Below are 19,324 nucleotides of genomic sequence, written 5' to 3' on the forward strand. Positions count from 1 at the left end.
CAGCGGGATTTGGAGGTCCTGCGGATAGTGGGCACTCATGATGTCGTCCGTAAAGGGGGTGGCAACCAGCGAGCATGATGGTTCTTTTCCCGCGCCGACTCTCTTGCGAAGCTCTTGTTGTAAACGATCTATTCTTTCCTGCATCCTGGCCATTTGGAGTCGGGGACTATCCTCCTCATCGAGTTGCCTCTCTTCCCTAACCGGTTGATCGCCTACTCGATTGGTCTGCCGATCACTCACCCGACCGACAGGTCGGGCCCTTCTGTCAGCTAAATGGGCGTCCCCATGTTGTGCACTCCCAGTGCTGCTTTCCTCTACAGTCATTTGGGGCCTTTGTCTCGCGTGTTCATTGTTATTCTGGGGCCCCAACCGAGATCTAACGCTATTCCGAATGCGATCAAAAGCGCTCCTACGTCGAATGGGGTCATACCGACGTCCCTCTCGATCGGACCTCCGTGTGCGATCCGTAGATTGGACTTCCTCCAAGTTATGATCTTGAGGTTGGGGGTGCGACTGTTGCCTCTGGGAAGGTCGGGGCGCTTGTTGTTCCACGGCAGGGATTTGAGGAATTGCAAGCATTTGGGGAGTGGGTGATACAACATAGTATCCGGGAGTTCCCGGCCACGGTTGGTACACCGGAGTCAATCCTTGTTGTGGAGTCCCTTGCAACGGGTTCCCCCCAAGTGCACCTGGTGGTGGAGTCAGCATTTGGCCAGTTGGGGGCAACATGGCATATGTCACTGGAATTTGAAAGCTCGTTTGCCTTGCATGTCCGCCTGCATTCGGGTTGACCGGTTGGGTAGGTCGTGCATCTTGCCTCTGGTTGGATGTCAACTCGTTCATTAGGCTCCTGGATCGTTCCAACTGGCGACGTAGATCATCTTCAGGGAGTGTTTCAATTACATTGTCAGGGTGAGGTCCGACCAACCGAGTCGGGCTCCCCCTACGCGCATGAGTTTGGCTCAAACTTTTCCTACTGTTCGTCATTTTAAGATGGATAATAGTGTGAAGAAAGAAAAGATAAAGGGATAGAACAGAGTGACTCGTTCAATCCCCACGGACGGCGCCAATGATAGCGTAAATGTAAACGGGGTCTACGATTACGCTACGGATACGTGTGTTACGGGTGGTGAGGAATGTCGTTCGGCCGGTCAGACGGTCGGTCTACCGGTCAACGACTGAGCGGTTTGAAGCTATATCGCTCTACGGGTGACGAACAGTAATAAAGAGTAAGCAGGAGAAAGACAATCGGCAAATCACAAGTGTATTAGTGTAGTACTGATGAGGTCCCTTTTTCAGTGAGGGGAATGACCCCTATTTATACAAAGTGGATTCACTATGCACATGGTGTCTGATATGCAAGTGGAGGGCATATGGGCTGTCACTCCGCAAAATGCGCATCGGTTTGCTCGAAGTGGTTGAGTTACTCGAGGTGATGAAAACACGGATCCCTTGTTCCCGAAAAGTTGTCGGTCGTCACATCAAGCAACTGTTGCGCTCGTGAGCCTCCAATCCACAAGGTGTGTTGCTTCCGATCATGCGGCCGACGGACCGGGCGACCGTCGACGGACCGTTGGGTGACCGTTGACGGACAGGTTGGGTGACCGACGGACAGGTGATTTACGGACCGACTAGTACATGTGCATATTTACCCATCAATTGTATATCAATCTAAATATTTTTAAAATATTATAACAAATCCGATCCGTGCAACGCACGGACGAAAATACTAGTAGTTTTTAATAACATAGAATTATTTTAATATTCAAATATTTAGTCCGTGACAGGTAGTTTTAAAAAGTCAATTGACCACCCCAAATTATGTGAGAACCGGCCCAAAAACGGTAACCCAAAAATCAAGTCCCATTTCAGTATGCTTCCAAAAACAAGCCGAAATTCTAAAGCCCAGTCGAAAAAAATTCAGCCATACTTCATTTGGATCGGAAAGTATCCAAACTTGGAGAGCGGGAGGGGGAGGGAGAAGAGTAAATATTCTGTTACTTCTTACAGAGTGAAGAGAAAAGCAAATATCGGAAAAAGGTGCTCGCCTTCTCTACACGCTTTGTGATTCTGCCCGACGCTCTCTCTGAGCCTCTCGCTGCTGTTTATCTAGGGTCTTGACTCCGCCACTTCTCAAAGTCTTGCCGGTTGTTCCTCAGGTACTATTCGATCGGAGTTCTGATTGGAGAATTGAGTGCCGCCCTTCGACTTCATTTGATAATTTCTTCTTGTTTTCTACGAGATCAATGTTCTAGCACTTTGTTTCATATGTCAGGTTTGAATTCTTAGTATTTATAAGGAGTTATTACTGCTGACGAAGCGTTATTGAAGCGGATTCAAGCTCGGGAAGTGGATTTGGTGCTCGATTGTTTTTGTCTGATCGAGTTGTTGTTAAGTCTGTTTACTGTTTTTGGAGAGATCCAAGTTGAAACCTTCGGAGTCTGATCCGGAGATTCTTATCTGATTGAAATATTGAATGCTTATTCATATCTGGTGACTTATTATTTAGTTTCATTGGAATTTGAGATTTTCTGTGTTTTGAATACTATACTTTGTTAATTCACCATTGTAGTTTAGAGTCGATGTTGGTGTGGTGAATGGCAATATGACATGATTGACCAGTGAGGAGCCACCATTTGGTGTTTGCTGTTGTTGGTGGTGTGTGTATAGCAAGCTATATATTTGTATATTAGGTCCCCCCATTAAGTTAGGCAGAGATAGGCCTAGTGGGACCTTTGAGAAAGTTTGATTTGCTTTTTCTGAAGGAAAATAGAGCAGAAAAGGTTAGTTTTATCCAATTAGTAGAACCTGGATCATCTTGATCTCTTTTTTAAAAATATTTTCTTCAAAGGAAGTGGTTAGTAGAATGGCACAGAGAGGTAAAGGTCTTCATTCAATCAAATCTTTACCTGTGGATTTTAAATTTGTGAAGTCTGATTCTTCAGAGCAACTTGATGTGGGAAATGAGATTGGTTATAGAATGACATCAGATAGTATACCAGAGAATGGGGAATTTTTGAGTAAGGTTAATGGCAATGTTAATAGGGGTAATGATGAATCCCCTTATAGAAGTTTGAGCTTTCCTATGGATGAAAGGCCTTTTGCAGTGTTAGATGATCCAAATATTGCTACCTCTCATTTACTTTCATTTGCCCCCACTGCTGTTGAATCAAAGTGGAGTGACACCAGCTCATATGCCACCAAAAAGGTATCCCTTTAATATTAGCTTTTGCTTCCACTTTTCATTATGTTCCATTCACTGATATTTTGTTTCAGACTGTATGTGACTTGATTATTTAATTTTTGGAAGTTATAGAATCATTCTTGTTCATTCTCTCTTTTTGTATATTTGCAAACCTGTGTTGCTTCAGTACGAGAGCACATTAATCAATGTGCCTTTACTTGGCTCTTATGGTTGCTGAAGAATGCTTTTGAAAAAGCAGGCAGTCTCTTGTTTATCTGTTTGTATATTTGCAAACCTGTGTTGCTTTAGTACGAGTCAATGTGCCTTTACTTGGCTCTATGGTTGCTGAAGAATGCTTTTAAAAAAGCAGGCAGTATCTTGTTTATCTGTTTTTGTATTTGCTTGCATCAATGCATGTGATATAATTTAGAAAAATGGGTTGGTAGTTGGGATCTTATGAAATTGATGTTTTATGTGTTATATCTTTTGAGTGGGAGAAACTTTGGAATATAGTCTGTATCTAAGACATGGTAATGCTCAAAAAACATTTAGATTATGGCTCTATTTGGCATACCTTGATGAAGAGCTAGTTGTAAGAAGCTGATAACTATTAAGATAAGTGGTTGTGGTATCGATATAATTTACAGAAATGGGTTGGTAGTTGGGATCTTATGAAATTGATGTTTTATGTGTTATATCTTTTGAGTGGGAGAAACTTTGGAATAGAGTCTGTATCTAAGACATGGTAATGCTCAAAAAGCATTTAGATTATTGCTCTATTTGGCACACCTTGATGAAGAGCTAGTTGTAAGAAGCTGAAAACTATTAAGATAAGTGGTTGCGATATCGCTCTATTTGGCGCACCTAGCTAGTTGTTAGAAGCTGAACACTGTTAAGATAAGTGATTGAGATTAGAAAAGTTTTCTAAAATTTGTTGTTGATCAAGTTGATATGTGTAAAAAAGACTCCAAATGACATCTTTATATTAAAAACACAAAATAACGAGCATAAAAACAAAAATAAATTGAAAGTTGGAAGTTGTTTTTCTCCTAATGCTATGTGGGATAGTGTCTGAACTCTGAAATTAAGAGCTTTTTAAAAACTCTTATTTACCAAACACAATTAAAAGTTTAATTATAGTTTAAAATAAGCGATTAAGCTCTTAAAATTTCATCGCCAAACAGAGTCCATACAAAAAACGTTGACTTAGATAATTTTTTTTGCTATTCTAAGAAAGTGGCATACCATTTCTTCAACTCTGTTGAGCTGAAAAAACATTGAGAGCCTTTTATAGCCTGAAACATATTTGCTTTTATCCCTTGGCAATTGTCTACAATGGTGTTGTAAGTCTTATTAACACCAGGGATACCATTTTTAAAAAAAATTATTATTCATGTTAATGATACTTCTTTCTTTCCTTTTTTCCCCCTCTATCACAAAATATTCTCCCTATCAATTCTCTTTTTAAAAATAGAAGTTTCTCTTTTTAATATATTTAATTGTTGTTTATGTGAAGAAGCAGAGGATTTACATGCTCAAATTCTTTGACATTATTTCTGCATATTGGTTTTTAGGCAGTAGAACTTGTCAAATTTTTATTGATTGTGTCACCTATTTTTAAAAGTTTCCCTTTTCAGAAGTCACATTCTTGGTTTCAACTTCCCAATGGGAAATGGGAGCTTGCAACGATCATTTCCACCTCTGGAACTGAGTCAGTGATATCATTTCCTGAGGGAAAAGTGAGTTTAACTAGTTAGATTTTGTGTTTGGTCTATAGTAGTTAAGTTTATAATTATTGTCATTCTTTTTTCTTTTTGGTGGCTTGATTGCAGGTGTTGAAAGTGAAATCTGAAAATCTGCTACCAGCTAATCCTGATATCCTTGATGGGGTTGATGATCTTATGCAACTAAGTTATCTAAATGAGCCATCAGTTTTGAACAATCTTCAGTATCGTTACAGTCAAGATATGATATATGTAAGCTAATATTTTCAATTGGTGTATATGTTAGTCCTGCTTATTGAGTACTGTATTTCGCTAATAATACCATGTTTTTTCCAGACAAAAGCTGGACCAGTTCTTGTAGCCATTAATCCATTTAAGAAAGTCCCATTATATGGAAATGATCACATTGAAGCATATAGGCGTAAATCCATTGAGAGTCCACATGTATATGCTATAACAGATACAGCAATGAGGGAAATGGTGCGAGGTACTTTGACAATCTTCTTTGAGAATAAAATATTATAATGTCTAGTTTGGAAATAAATTCTTTAGAATTCTGACATATCTTCTTTTGATGCAGATGAAATAAATCAGTCTATCATTATAAGGTTAGCAAGTTGATATCATTTTGTTATTTTCTTGTAAATGTCAGGTTAGTTTGTTCATACCTCTCTAGCTATAATGCCTCTATTGCTCATATTACTCTTCTTTTGTTCTCTATTAGTCAATTAACAGCGTTACCTGATTGAGATCATCCCCATATGGGCATTCAACTTATTTAGATTGATGTTTTGGTGTAAATTACTAGTTTTTTAGTGAGTGACATGTTATGTTCTACCGTCACAGGCACGAAAACAGTCAAACATAAAAAAATAAAAAATAAATTAAAAAAAGAACAGATAATGGAAATTGGGTAAAATCACTATAGTCGAAGACTAAATTGGGTATTAATAGTGGGGAAATTACCAAGCTACAGTTACAGAGGACTCAATTAGGGAAAGCCGTCGAAGTCGAGGACCCAATTAAGCACAAAAAGATGTTTAGGACTAAGTTGAGAAAAACCACTTTAGTCGAGAACTAAATTGGGTTGGGTATTAACTCTTTTTCTTTTTCTGTAGTCAGCAGATGCCCTACAGCAGCATAATTTTAATCTTAATTTTTTATGTTGTGGGAGTGGGGAGGAGTTTCACTACATATCTATTGCACAAATTCACAAAATCATGCTTTGTTGTTTTTGATAAAGTTTGTTGTTTTATTTTTTATTTTTAAAAAATCTATTCACTTTGTCTGATTGTCTCAGTGGGGAAAGTGGAGCAGGCAAAACAGAGACAGCAAAGATAGCAATGCAATACTTGGCTGCACTCGGAGGTGGCAGTGGAATAGAGTATGAAATTCTGAAAACAAATCCCATCTTGGAAGCCTTTGGTAATGCAAAAACATTAAGGAATGATAACTCAAGTCGATTTGTAAGTTAATTTTCATTGTTCTTACATGTTATAAAAAGCCCAATGAAATACTTGATGTAATCAATTAAAGCTCTGAAGTTCCCTTTGCTAGATTTTGAATTTTTGACAAGGTACAAAAATTCATTGACAGGGAAAACTGATTGAAATCCACTTTAGTCAGACAGGAAAGATATCAGGGGCAAATATTCAAACTTGTAAGATCACATACTGTAAAGTTTCTTAAGTTGGATTTGCTATTTACTCTGATGAGGCCACTGGTGACTAACATATCTGATTCTTCTTTTTCTGGTCTGCAAATATGACTCCTTAATTTGTAGTTCTACTTGAAAAGGTATTTATTTCTCCCATTTGTTGTAATTGGTCTGTTCATTTGTTTCTTACACAAATAAGTGAAATAGCTTACTCATAAGTTATTACTTGCAGTCAAGGGTTGTACAGTGTGCGGAGGGAGAAAGGTCATATCATATCTTTTATCAACTTTGTGCAGGAGCACCACCCGTGCTCAGAGGTATAAATCTATTATGCTACTGTTTATTTTATTTTATTTTTATTAGATTTGGCCCAACACAAGCCAGCTGCAAAAGGTGCGTAGGTTTGTGTTATGAGATGTGATCAAATTTGGGTAAAGTCCCAAAGGCACAATGGCCAATCGTCAATTTCCTTCACAGTTCATTAGTTCAATAAGTCAGTACAAATGTGCAATGTCTTGTAGCTGGTTTGAGTACAACTTTTGCCAAAAATATCCCCATAACAACATGCTTTATCCTATTTAAAGGTTGACCCTTCACTTGTAACTGCCAATTCAACCGCCCATGACCTTGGGACTCGTTTGAGGACCTTTCACTTGTAACTGCTAATTCAACCTCCCATGACCTTGGGACTGCTTTGAAGACCCTTCACTTGTAACTACTAATTCAATCATCCATGACCTTGGGACTAGTGGGAAGTTAAGTCCAATCATTATCTTGACTGAAACTTCTGGTAACTTCTGTTCTTTGTGGCCCTTGCCCATCAAAACTTTTGGGAACTGCTTCCATCAACCATGGACCTTGATTGACAGAAAAGAAATGCTCAGTCAGCCTACTTTGTCACTCAGCAACTGAGTGCCTATTCAGAATTTGGGCCTCCAGGACACTTTGGCTGGCCCCGTCCTCCTGGACTGGGTTGGGACAGTACTCATTGCCCCATCAATTGTTATTTCAATGAACATTGTATAAGTCTGGCAATCATGTTGTATACCTGGTAACTTGCTTTTGTAATTGATACATAACTTGGTTTCTGTTATTCCCCTTTATTGCTACTTGCTTTTGATAGTTCAGGCACTTGTAATCTTGTATTATTAGAATAAGCTTCAAATCTGCCTTAAATGTTTTGGGAAAACATTTAAACTTAAACAGATTCTTTCCTAAATAGTAACTACCAAACGTAAAGGATTGGCAGGAAGGAAATGCTTTGTGTTTCTCCTGCTGGATATGTACAAATCTATCTCCATTTGTTTTCTGTTACCTGCTTTTTTCTTATTATTTATCCCCTGTAAAATAAATATGCGCATGAGGTGAGGATGGAGAATTAACAAATGTAAAACATGTTGGAACTTGAAGATATTTGTATAAGGTTCTGGATGAAATACCATAAAATAAAAATTTAGTTCATAAGTGCATAGTGTTGCATCACATGTATTGCGATTGAGAGCATTTGGCTTTGGCATTATGCTGCTGTTAAAAATGAAGTTTCTAATTCTTTGCTGTTATATGGGTGCCTTCTTTGCAGGGAAACTAAACTTGAAGGGATTGAATGATTATAAGTATTTAAGGCAAAGCAACTGTTACTCCATATCTGGGGTTGATGATGCTGAACAATTTCAAGTTGTAGTGGTAATATATATATATATATATATTACTTCTTCTTTTTTTTACTGTATTTTCATTCTTATCTCACTGAAAAGGATATCCCTTTTGCAGCTGTTCAAGTCTATTATCTACTTTATTTTCTTTTGATGTGAAGCCATATTGTATCGGAGGCTAAATTTACTCCTCTCTCTTTTTTCTTTTTCCCAGGAAGCTCTTGATGTTGTCCATGTTAGCAAAGAGGACCAGGAGAGTGTATTCTCAATGCTAGCAGCTGTATTGTGGCTAGGGAATATCTCTTTTACAGTTGTTGACAATGAGAACCATGTTGAACCTGTTGTTGATGAAGGTAAAATATTCAGGACCTTCTAAGCATTTTTGAGCTGCTTGAAAGTAAAAAATGGCTTGAGGGATTTAGTAAAAGCAAAAATATGTTTGTAATAATGATTGTTAGTGTTGCTCTGGTGTTTCACTCGATTAGTATATACAGCTTTAAGGTGTTTATTGTGAACTCCAGTTCTTGAAGTGAACTTTGTCTAATGTTCCAGGGCTATCTACTGTTGCTAATTTACTTGGTTGTGATGTTGAGGCATTAAAGCTGGCTTTATCAACTCGAAAGATGAGAGTTGGAAATGATAATATAGTTCAAAAGCTAACTCTAATTCAGGTAAGGATATATTAATTCAGATTTTATTCAGTTCTACATGGTAATTGGTGACACTATGTTTAGAATGGTATGCTACATACTTATTGGTTGTCATGTTTCTATCATTCAGGCCATTGACACAAGAGATGCATTGGCAAAATCAATTTATGCTTGTTTATTTGACTGGTTGGTTGAACAAATAAATAAGTCACTTGCAGTTGGCAAACGACGAACTGGGAGGTCTATTAGTATTCTTGATATTTATGGTTTTGAATCTTTTGAGGTTTGTTCTTCTGCTGTCTTTTCTTTATCTGTTTCTTGCTTTATTGTCTTCTAATTGCGTATTATTTTGCTCTCTTTCAGAGGAACAGCTTTGAGCAGTTCTGTATTAATTATGCCAATGAAAGGTTGCAGCAACACTTTAATCGTCACTTATTCAAGTTGGAACAAGAGGTTACTTTAATTTCTTATATGTCCTATATTTAACAGATTCTATTCAAGCTTTACTGTTCAGCTGGTGGCATGCATGTCCTTTTTCTAGAATATCTACCTAAATCTCTAGTATAGGCATTGTGCTTTTAAAGAATATATAATGGAAACACTACTGAAACCTTGTTGGTGGAATATAGAGGTCAGATCAAGAATAAATGATTTTTTTTTTATAATTAGTAGTAGCAGTTTATAGGAGCAGCAGTAGGAAGCATGGGCATCAATTGCTTAGTAAATGCAGGGCCAGTCTAATTCTACCTCTGTCCCATTTTGTATGTAATATACTAATATTTGGATAATGAGGCTTGATGTATGTAATTTATATTTCAATTTATAATGTATAATTTAGTATTAGTGAATAATATTTAAAAACTACAATAGACGTTCTATTAAACAGAAAAAACAAAATTTGCAAATTATATAAAATTGTTAAAGAAAATAATCAAAGAAAAAGGAATTGTTTTGACCAATGAGTACTGAGTAGTAAATAGGGCATATAAAATGGGAAAGAGGGAGTAGACTTAAATCTGCAACTAGGGTTGCCTAATCCTTACATTCAACCTGAGAATAGAATCTTCAGCCCTGGTTGAGAATTTTTGTCAGTGCTGTTAACCCTTTTTAATGGATGGTTTCACTGTAAAAAGTTTTTGGATTACTTTTTTCCTTGGCGATATCATGGGTTTGAGGGTTTCCATTTTGTATGGCTGGTCCCTTACTGTTCTCTTGGAGTTTTTACGAGTGCTTAAGGATTCTGGTTGCTCTGCATTAACTTTGGTGTATGTAAACGCATTTTCACTCATGATAATTAATGAAGTATTCTTATTCATAAATTGCATTTAGATTCTTAGAGAACACAAGAAGTTGAGGTGCATTCTCTGTGTTTTGTCCCAATATAATCAGTTGTAGACCTGTAGCAATGATTAGAAGTGCCTATGAAAGTTCTCCAAGGATTCGAGATCTTTGCATATCCATATCTCCTCTTGATTTTGTTCTTTAAGCTTTGAATTTATTTCCTCCAGGAATACATTCAAGATGGCATTGACTGGAAAAGAGTTGATTTTGAAGACAATACAAACTGTCTAAATCTTTTTGAGAAGGTAGGAATTACATTTTATAACTAAGAATGTCCTCTGCATGGAGACAGAGTACCTAAAGCTTGGTGTAAATTAATGATTACTGAAGGAAATTGTGATAGTGATGATTCCCAGACCCCGGCCCCCCTTCTCCCAAGAGAGAGAGAGGGGAGGTGTAAGGAATGAGATTGTAGTAGTAGTTATTAGTTAATATGCAACTTATATTCATAAAATTTCAGGGGCATTGGAACTTAGTGAAAGCTTTTCATTCGTTGTTTATCATAACCAATTTTTGCTGCAAGGTTATTCTAAGTGAAAATTAGCTACTCCACCCAGTTATCTTCAAATTGTGATAGTGATGATTACCATAACAACTCTAGATATATGCTTATGATTGTGAATAATCAATGTCTACAAATCATCTGGACTTCACATATGCGACTGTGGAAGGATGAGGGATAAGGCAAACAAGAACTGTGTTGGGTTTGGGAAAGTTTTCAAAGGGAATTGTTAAGTAAAAGGGGTATTTGATGGCATTGCTATGGTGGCTGTTTCTTCTTTTCTTCTTCTTCTTCTTCTTCTTTTTCCTAGTCTAAAATAGTAAAATGATGTATGCAGCTCATCTTTTCAAAATTTTAACTCTATTGGCAGAAACCACTTGGATTGTTATCTCTTTTAGATGAGGAGTCAACCTTTCCTAATGGCACAGACTTGACATTTGCAAATAAACTCAAGCAACACTTAAATTCTAATCCTTGTTTCAAAGGCGGTCGAGGCAAAGCTTTTACAGTATGCCATTATGCAGGCGAGGTATGCAGCTCATTGATAAATCCTAATCTTTATTTAAACCTCCCAGATCTTGAAAGACAAGGGGAAAAATGATCCTGTTGTCCCTTCATCTCAATTATCAAATTTTATCTATATTATGGTATAGTGCTGGATCAAAGATGATCAGAGTTGAGATTTAGATAGTAGTTGTGTAGCAAATAATCTGGAGTGTTAAACCATTTTGCATTCTGACATGATCATAATGGGGTAAAACAATTATGCAACGATCATGACATGGTCAGAATGCGATGATGGTACTATTCTTCTTTATCCTTTTCTTTTTCCTTTTCAATCTACATAACTTCTATTCTTATTCCCAGGTCACATATGATACATCTGGTTTTCTTGAGAAGAATCGTGATTTACTCCATCTGGATTCCATTCAACTTCTCTCTTCTTGCAAGTGCCACCTTCCCCAGATATTTGCATCCAATATGTTGTGTCAAACTGAGAAGATTGTTGTAGGCCCCTTGTATAAATCAGGTGGTGCTGATTCTCAGAAATTAAGCGTTGCCACAAAATTCAAGGTAATATTACACCTCGGTGATTCTTTGAAGTGAGGTTTTTCCTCTCCTTTTCTCTTTGGAATTGTATTAACTACCCGGTACCGATATGCTTTGTGGGGTCCTGCCTTAATTGACTCTACCTGTTGCTCAAATTTTCCATTGAGTTGTTCTACGTATTGGAAGGATTTTGTGCATGATTTGCTCAACAACTGCATAATTGTTAGTGATTACTGAGCTCCTAAACACAAAATGTTCATGGAAGAATTAGAGTAAATTTCTCTTCCTTTCCATCTAATTCTTTAAAAGTTGTGCGATATCCAATGGTATAAAAGCAACATTTCTTCTAATGGGGGTACTGGGAATGATTACACTGACAAGTGATGGCACTTTGCCACACACCAGAACGTCCACTTCAATATTTCTAACAATTATTTTTTAACAGAAACAATGATGTCATTTATGTTAAAATATAGTAGGGGGGAACTCATTATTCATGTTTTCCTTTTATACAAGAGCATTTGTCATCTTCTCCCATGTCTCTGAAACCTTTTCTTGGGGCAGAAGGTTAAGAATTAGCTTTTGTACTAAATATATTTCGTTTTCCTTGCTTTTAGGGTCAACTATTCCAATTGATGCAACGCCTTGAGAGTACGACATCACATTTCATACGCTGTATCAAACCCAACAACTTTCAGTCTCCTGCAAAGTACGACCAAGGACTTGTTTTGCAGCAGTTGCGATGTTGTGGTGTTTTAGAAGTAGTTCGAATATCCAGATCTGGATTTCCTGCAAGAATGTCCCATCAAAAATTTGCTAGAAGGTAGGTAGCAAATAGCAATGTTCTTTTCTGTGCCTTAAAGTTTTCTTTATATCTGCTCTGCAATTGATCAAAATTGTTCTGCTTCAGATATGGGTTTCTGCTACTGGACCATATTGCCTCGCAAGACCCACTAAGTGTTTCAGTTGCAATTCTTCATCAGTTCAATATTCTGCCTGATATGTATCAGGTTGGCTATACCAAGTTGTTCTTCCGAACTGGGCAGGTGAGATCAAAATAGCCAGGCATGTTTCTCGAAGGTGAACACTATATGCCTGGCTGAATACCATAAGAAAGAAGCTTTTGCCTCATGCTTTTATATGTGATATTTATTGCATATATATTTTTTCATAACTGGTCATTACATAATCACTCATTTCAGGTTGGGGTGCTTGAGGATACTAGAAATCGCACCCTCCATGGTATCTTAAGTGTTCAAAGCTGCTTTAGAGGTCACCGAGCTCGTAAATACCTTGAAGAATTGAAGAGAGGAATTGTTACTCTCCAGTCATGTATGACTGCCTAAACTTAATTTTTCTAATTTGTCATCTTACTCTTTTTGGGACTGTTCTATTTGAAGATCTTTCCTTGTACAGTTGTTCATGGTGAAAAAAGCAGAAGAGAGTATGCAATCTTGCTACAGAAATACAGATCAGCTGTGTGTATACAGAAGCATGTAAAAGAGAGGATTCATAGGAGAACTTACAGAAATATGTGTAATGCATCCATCCTGATACAATCAGGTAATTGTTCAAACTTCCCAAATATTTTTCTAGTCATTACAAATTTTCATTTGATAGTTGGTATGCTCAAAATCCGTATCTAAAATGTCATGGCGATAAGATGATTTTTAACCAAAGGCTGTGATTTGGGTCTCCCTTTTTTTTTTGAACCCCAGTCACACCATGCTTGTCAGGAAAAATATTTTTTGCTTTCGGCTTTAGTGTTCAGACTTCAGAGTTCAAATGCTTCAAAATAATCTCTAAAGAGTAATTGTATTGAATAGCTGAGCATATTGTTCTGTCTGAACATTGTAGTTCTAAGGTCATTTGGGTATCAGCTTTTACTTTAAAGATGCTAGTTAGTGATATGTCTCTTCTAATTTATTCCTCCAGTTATACGTGGGTGGCTGGTAAGAAGATGCTCTGGAGACATAGGGCTTCTACAGTTTGGTAGTAAGCAGGTAATAGTGAACTCTAAGATCAATAGTTAAATGTTCTTTATCAATGTGGAATAATTTCCCCGGCTGGTAAGAAGATGCTCTGGAGACATAGAGCTTTACAGTTTGGTAGTAAGCAGGTAATAGTGAACTCTAAGATCAATAGTTAAATGTTCTTTATCAATGTGGAATAATTTCCCCATATATGGAGTATCTATGTGGTAATTTGCCTGGACCAAATGGAAAAGAACTCATGTTTAGTGAATTACGGTAATCCCAATTCTTTTGCAGAAGTGCAATAAAAATATTTGTTGCAGTTTTATTTTATATGTGCTCACGCGCACACATAATATTTACAAGCTTCTAAACAGGGTAACGAGTCTGAAGAGGTATCGGTGAAGTCTACATTCCTAGCTGAATTACAACGCAGAGTTCTAAGGGCTGAAGCTGCACTAAGAGAAAAAGAAGAGGAGAATGACATCCTTCACCAACGGCTCCAGCAGTATGAAAACCGTTGGTCAGAATATGAGTTGAAAATGAAGTCCATGGAAGAAGTGTGGCAAAAACAAATGAGATCATTACAGTCAAGTCTATCTATTGCGAAGAAGAGCCTAGCTTTAGATGATTCTGCACGGAACTCAGATGCATCAGTGAATGCAAGTGATGACAAAGAGTCTACTTGGGATATGGGGAGCAACAGGGCCCTCGAGAACAATGGAGTAAGGCCTGTGCGTGCAGGTCTAAGTGTTATTGGCCAATTAGCTGAAGAGTTTGAACAAAGGAGTCAAGTATTTGGCGATGATGCAAAGTTTTTGGTTGAGGTTAAATCTGGTCTGACCGAGGCCAACTTGAATCCTGATCATGAGCTTAGAAGACTGAAACAGATGTTTGAATCTTGGAAAAAGGACTACGGAGCAAGGTTAAAGGAAACCAAGGTTATATTGCATAAACTGGGAAGTGAAGAAGGGGCTAGTGATAAAATGAAAAAGAAATGGTGGGGAAGGAGGAATAGTTCAAGGTTTAACTAAGTGAATTTGTAAACGTAAATAAATTGTATTGTTTGCATTTTGAGTTGCATCACTAGCAAGCCGGAGTAATTTTGTATAGAAGTGAAAATGTTTAGTTGTGTAATTTAAATCCTTGATAGCCATAGCATAATTTGTGAACAAAGATGCATATATTTAGTGACGATTGCAATCTTTGAGCTCTTGTTCTGGCATCTTTGTTTTTGTTTTTTTTTTTTTTTTTTTTTTTTTTTTTTTTGTTTTTTTTTGTTTTTTTGTGTTTTTGTTTTTTGTCTTTTTTGTTTTTTCCTTTTTGTATATTAAACTATAGACCTTTTGCTGCTCAAGAGAGCTAATTGATACATATAGTCAGAAGAGCTTGAAGGAGGCAAGATGGGGATTTCAAACATTTGGACTGCCCAAGTTTGCCCTCATCGCACTAATTTCCTTCTTATCTTATAAGGGGGTTTTTTTTAAATAAAAAGAAAAAATAAACTGTATTAATAAGTAATAACAATACAAAGGGCATGAGCCCATACAAAAGACCCAAGACTAAGGCCAAACAATTAGCCCAAGAAACAAAAGAAAATAAAGAAAGAAGGCCCTAACTTATAAGCTAAAACTAGCTAAAAGGCCCAACCAAGAAATGTTAGCTCAACCAAGAAATTTTAATTTTGACGATGATCGTTTGGTGTTCAATTTATATTATAGATTTTTTAACTGTAAAGCATGTGTATGTGTCTTGTGTTATCAGTTTTTGTGTTTTATGTTATGTAATTATGTAACTTCTGTACATGAAACAAATTAGTAGTTATGTAAAACACAACATATTGTGTGTCCTATTTATGAATTTATGCCTTGTGTTGCAAAATTATGTGCGTATAAAACATAAATCATATTTGAAAATAAGTGAATATATAATGTGTATGTGTCTTGTGTTTCAGGTTTTTGTGTCTTGTGTTATAAAATTTTGTACTAAGAGTATAGATTTTGTGCCCAAATATTTATTTACTTTGTATTTATTTATTTAGGGTTGAAGTTAATTTGGGTACGAAGATTTACATTTTTGCATAGATCTTAATAATGGGAAAAAGAAGGAATTATCCCAAATTAGATAAAGGATAATAAATTATCATTATGACTCTATTGTGTAAAACTATCAAAAAGTAAATGATTAAATTGAGCACAAAAAGTCATTTAGGACTAAACTAAGTAAAACCACTCTAGTTAAGGGCTATATTAAGTATTAACTCATTAAAATTGTATTACATTTTGAATTGTTTCAGTTTTCATGAACTTTCTTTTAAAAATTATTTTACTAATATCTTAATACCAACCAAAATCCAATATAGCATAACCACAATCCAAAGTTAAATATCCAAATAGGTTTAGCAGGAAGATATTGAAGGGACGAATAACAAGAAGTAACTCCAGAAATAGGATGTTTGTTAATTTTGTTTGTCTCCGGAGCGTGAGAGAAGAGAAGCCCTAGGCGCCGCCGCCGTAATACCCTTTCCCTTCACCGCCTAGGCATCTACTGCCGGCGTCCGCCAGCAGCTGCTGCTTCCGACGAGCTTGAATGTAAGCCGAGACTGGGTTTCGTGCAAGTCTTCTTCCTCTTGTTCTTGTAACAAGTCTTTCTTCCTCTTGTTCTTGTAACAAGTTTTCTTCCTCTTGTTCTTGTTAACAAGTATCCTTTTGGTTTTGAATGTTCTTTCCTTCTCTCCCATTCTAGTAATGGTGCACTTTACTCCTGAGGGTCAGTTGTATATTTGATTCAGTTTGCTTTTTCTGTCTTCATGAGTATCTTCCTCTGTTTCCCATTAGCTTTGTCGCTGGTCAGTTATGCTTGGTCATTCGTTGATCTGCTTGTCTTTATCTTTCCTTGTTCCTAAACCTGCTGGTCATAATGAGCGTTATCAGTTGGAACTGTCGAGGGCTCGCTAATCCAGCGACTGTTCGTGTTTTACTGGATATGGTCCACAACAAAAGACCATGTTTATTATTTTTAATGGAAACCAAACTTGATTCGCAAAGAATGGAGGGCATTAAATATAAGCTGGGTTTCGATGGGCTCCTAGCAGTAAACTGTATTGGACAAAGTGGAGGGTTAGCCCTCTTGTGGAAAAACAACTTGGATGTTAATATTTTGGGTTATTCTTCCAACTTTATTGATGCCACAGTTAGTCTCACAACTCACCCTCAAATTTGGCGTTTCACTGGTTTTTACGGCTGCCCTGAACGTCACCGTCGGAAATTTTCCTGGGATCTCCTTCGACATCTTTCCTTCATAAATTCTCTACCTTGGTTAACTATGGGAGATTTCAATGATTTATATCATTCTGATGAGAAAATTGGAAAATATCCTCATCCCTAGTGGTTAATACGTGGGTTTAGGGATGCAGTGGATGGAAGTGGCCTAAGGAATTTTTAGTTCAATGGGTATCAGTTTACCTGGGAAAAAGGACGAGGTACTCAAAATTGGGTTCGTGAGAAATTAGACCGTATTCTGGTAAATGATTCTTGGCTGGAAATCTTTGGAGAAGCAAAAGCTCAATCGTTTGAGGGACCACTTAGCGACCATCTTCCACTTGCTATATGGCCGATACATACGGTAAGAGTGAGGAGAAGGAGGCGATTTAAATTTGAGAATTGTTGGGTTCAAGAAAAGCAATGTAGAGACATCATTACCCATAGCTGGGGCACCTCCTCAGGTATGAATATATGCTCTAGAATCAATTTGTGCAGTCAAGCTATCTGGGTTTGGGGGAAGGACCTCCACATAAATTTTCAACCTCAAATTGAGGCTAGCAGAAGGAGGATGGACTCTCTTAGAAGCAGAACTGATGCTAGAGGAGTTCAAGACTTTTCATCAGCTCAAAGGATCTTTCTTCACATGATAGAAAAACAGAGCAACTTTTGGAAACAACGAGCTAAGGTTTTTTGGTTTAGAGGAGGTGATGCGAACTCAAGGTTTTTCCATAATGCTGTAAAGCAGCGCCGAAGGAATAACACGATTCAAAAACTTCGGAATAGTGGTGGTATGTGGATTAATCAAGGTCCAGAACTCAATATGTTGATCAAGGACTATTTTATTGATATTTTCACAACATCTACTGGAAATCAGCTCCCAGTACTCAACTGTATCGGCCCCAAGGTTACAACAGTCCAGAACGCAACTCTTCTCAGACCTTTCTCTAACACTGAAATCAAGAAGGCAATCTTTGGAATGCATCCTGATAAAAGTCCGGGAATCGACGGTCTTAATCCAGGTTTTTTTCAATCATACTGGGATATTATTGGTGATAGCATTTTAAACATGTGTAATGACTTCCTTGAATCTGGCTGCTTGCCCCAGGGGTTGAACACAACCCAAATAACTTTAATCCCCAAGAAGGCCATTCCGGAAACAATGGGGGATCTTAGACCAATAGCATTATGCACTGTGGCTTATAAAATTCTGGCTAAAGCCTTAGCAAACAGACTAAAACCAATTTTGAAAGGCTTAATTTCGGACAGTCAGAGTGCTTTTGTCCCGGGCCGTTTGATTACTGATAATATAATGGTTGCCTTTGAGATGCAACACTTCCTAAAAAGAAAGTCCCAGGGAAGGGAGGGGTATGTTGCTCTCAAACTCGATATGAGTAAGGCCTACGATAGAGTTGAGTGGTCATTGCTTAGAGAGGTGATGTTGAAAATGGGATTTGATGAGAAATGGGTCTGTCTAATGATGCAGTGTGTATCTACAGTGGATTACTATGTTCTCAATCAAGGTGAGGAGATAGGTCCTATTGTTCCTGAGAGGGGTTTAAGACAAGGGGACCCACTGTCTCCCTATTTATTTCTTTTGGTTGCTGAGGGGTTCAGTGCAATGTTAAAAAATGGGGAATTACATGGTAAACTTCATGGTATCAAGGTGGCTAGATCAGCTCCTCCAGTCACACACTTTTCTTTGCAGATGACAGTTATATCTTCTTCAAGGCAAATTCTTCTGAGGCAATGGAAATAAAGAACTTACTTCAAAGATATGCTACTGCCTCTGGTCAGATTGTAAATTTTGCTAAATCCACGCTTTGTTTTAGTAGCAATGTACCGGAGGGACTTCGTCTTAGAGTGGGTGAAATTCTGGGAGTGAGAGGTAATACGAGGGCAGAAAACTATCTGGGATTACCTATGTTGGTGGGAAGAAATAAAAGAGAGGTCTTGGGTTTTATTAAGAGTAAAATAAAGAGTCGAATCCAAGGTTGGAACCATCGGTTTCTATCTAGAGCAGGGAGAGAGGTGCTACTGAAAAGTGTAATCCAAGCACTCCCTTCTTATGCTATGGGAGTGTTCCTTTTGCCTAAAGATCTAACCATGGAGATTGAAGTTGAAATGAACAAATTTTGGTGGAATGGTGCAGGGAGGGAGGGGAAAGGCATTATTTGGAAATCTTGGAAAAGGTTATGTATCTCTAAGAAATGGGGGGGTTTGGGATTCCGCAGTCTTAGAGAGTTTAATGTTGCGTTGCTATGTAAACAAGCCTGGAGATTAATCAAAAACCCAGAATCTTTGGCAGCAAAAATCTTTAAAGCAAGATAT

The 19,324-nt window shown here is 37.5% G+C and overlaps 1 protein-coding gene across 3 annotated transcripts; it reads left to right on the forward strand.

The window, feature by feature from the left end:
* The first annotated feature begins 1,950 nt into the window (after positions 1-1,950).
* LOC116005558 (myosin-1-like) lies at positions 1,951-14,958 on the forward strand. Of its 3 annotated transcripts, XM_031245778.1 has the most exons (24): positions 1,951-2,159; positions 2,276-3,208; positions 4,822-4,923; positions 5,017-5,160; positions 5,245-5,395; positions 5,489-5,516; positions 6,209-6,374; positions 6,505-6,568; positions 6,692-6,705; positions 6,798-6,882; positions 8,145-8,248; positions 8,432-8,570; positions 8,770-8,888; positions 8,998-9,150; positions 9,231-9,320; positions 10,376-10,453; positions 11,081-11,239; positions 11,578-11,784; positions 12,378-12,583; positions 12,671-12,806; positions 12,963-13,092; positions 13,177-13,323; positions 13,696-13,763; positions 14,111-14,958. In XM_031245778.1, exons 2-24 carry the CDS (start codon positions 2,867-2,869, stop codon positions 14,765-14,767), a joined length of 3,489 nt encoding a protein of 1,162 aa, XP_031101638.1. In that variant the 5' UTR covers positions 1,951-2,159; positions 2,276-2,866; the 3' UTR covers positions 14,768-14,958. The 3 variants fall into 3 exon arrangements, with proteins under 3 accessions (XP_031101638.1, XP_031101639.1, XP_031101641.1); XM_031245779.1 differs by having other exon boundaries at positions 1,951-3,208; XM_031245781.1 differs by lacking the exon at positions 1,951-2,159 and having other exon boundaries at positions 3,079-3,208; positions 4,809-4,923.
* Positions 14,959-19,324: the final 4,366 nt, after the last annotated feature.

This window comes from Ipomoea triloba, chromosome 15, assembly GCF_003576645.1.
Source record: "Ipomoea triloba cultivar NCNSP0323 chromosome 15, ASM357664v1".
Classification (NCBI taxonomy): Eukaryota; Viridiplantae; Streptophyta; class Magnoliopsida; order Solanales; family Convolvulaceae; genus Ipomoea; species Ipomoea triloba.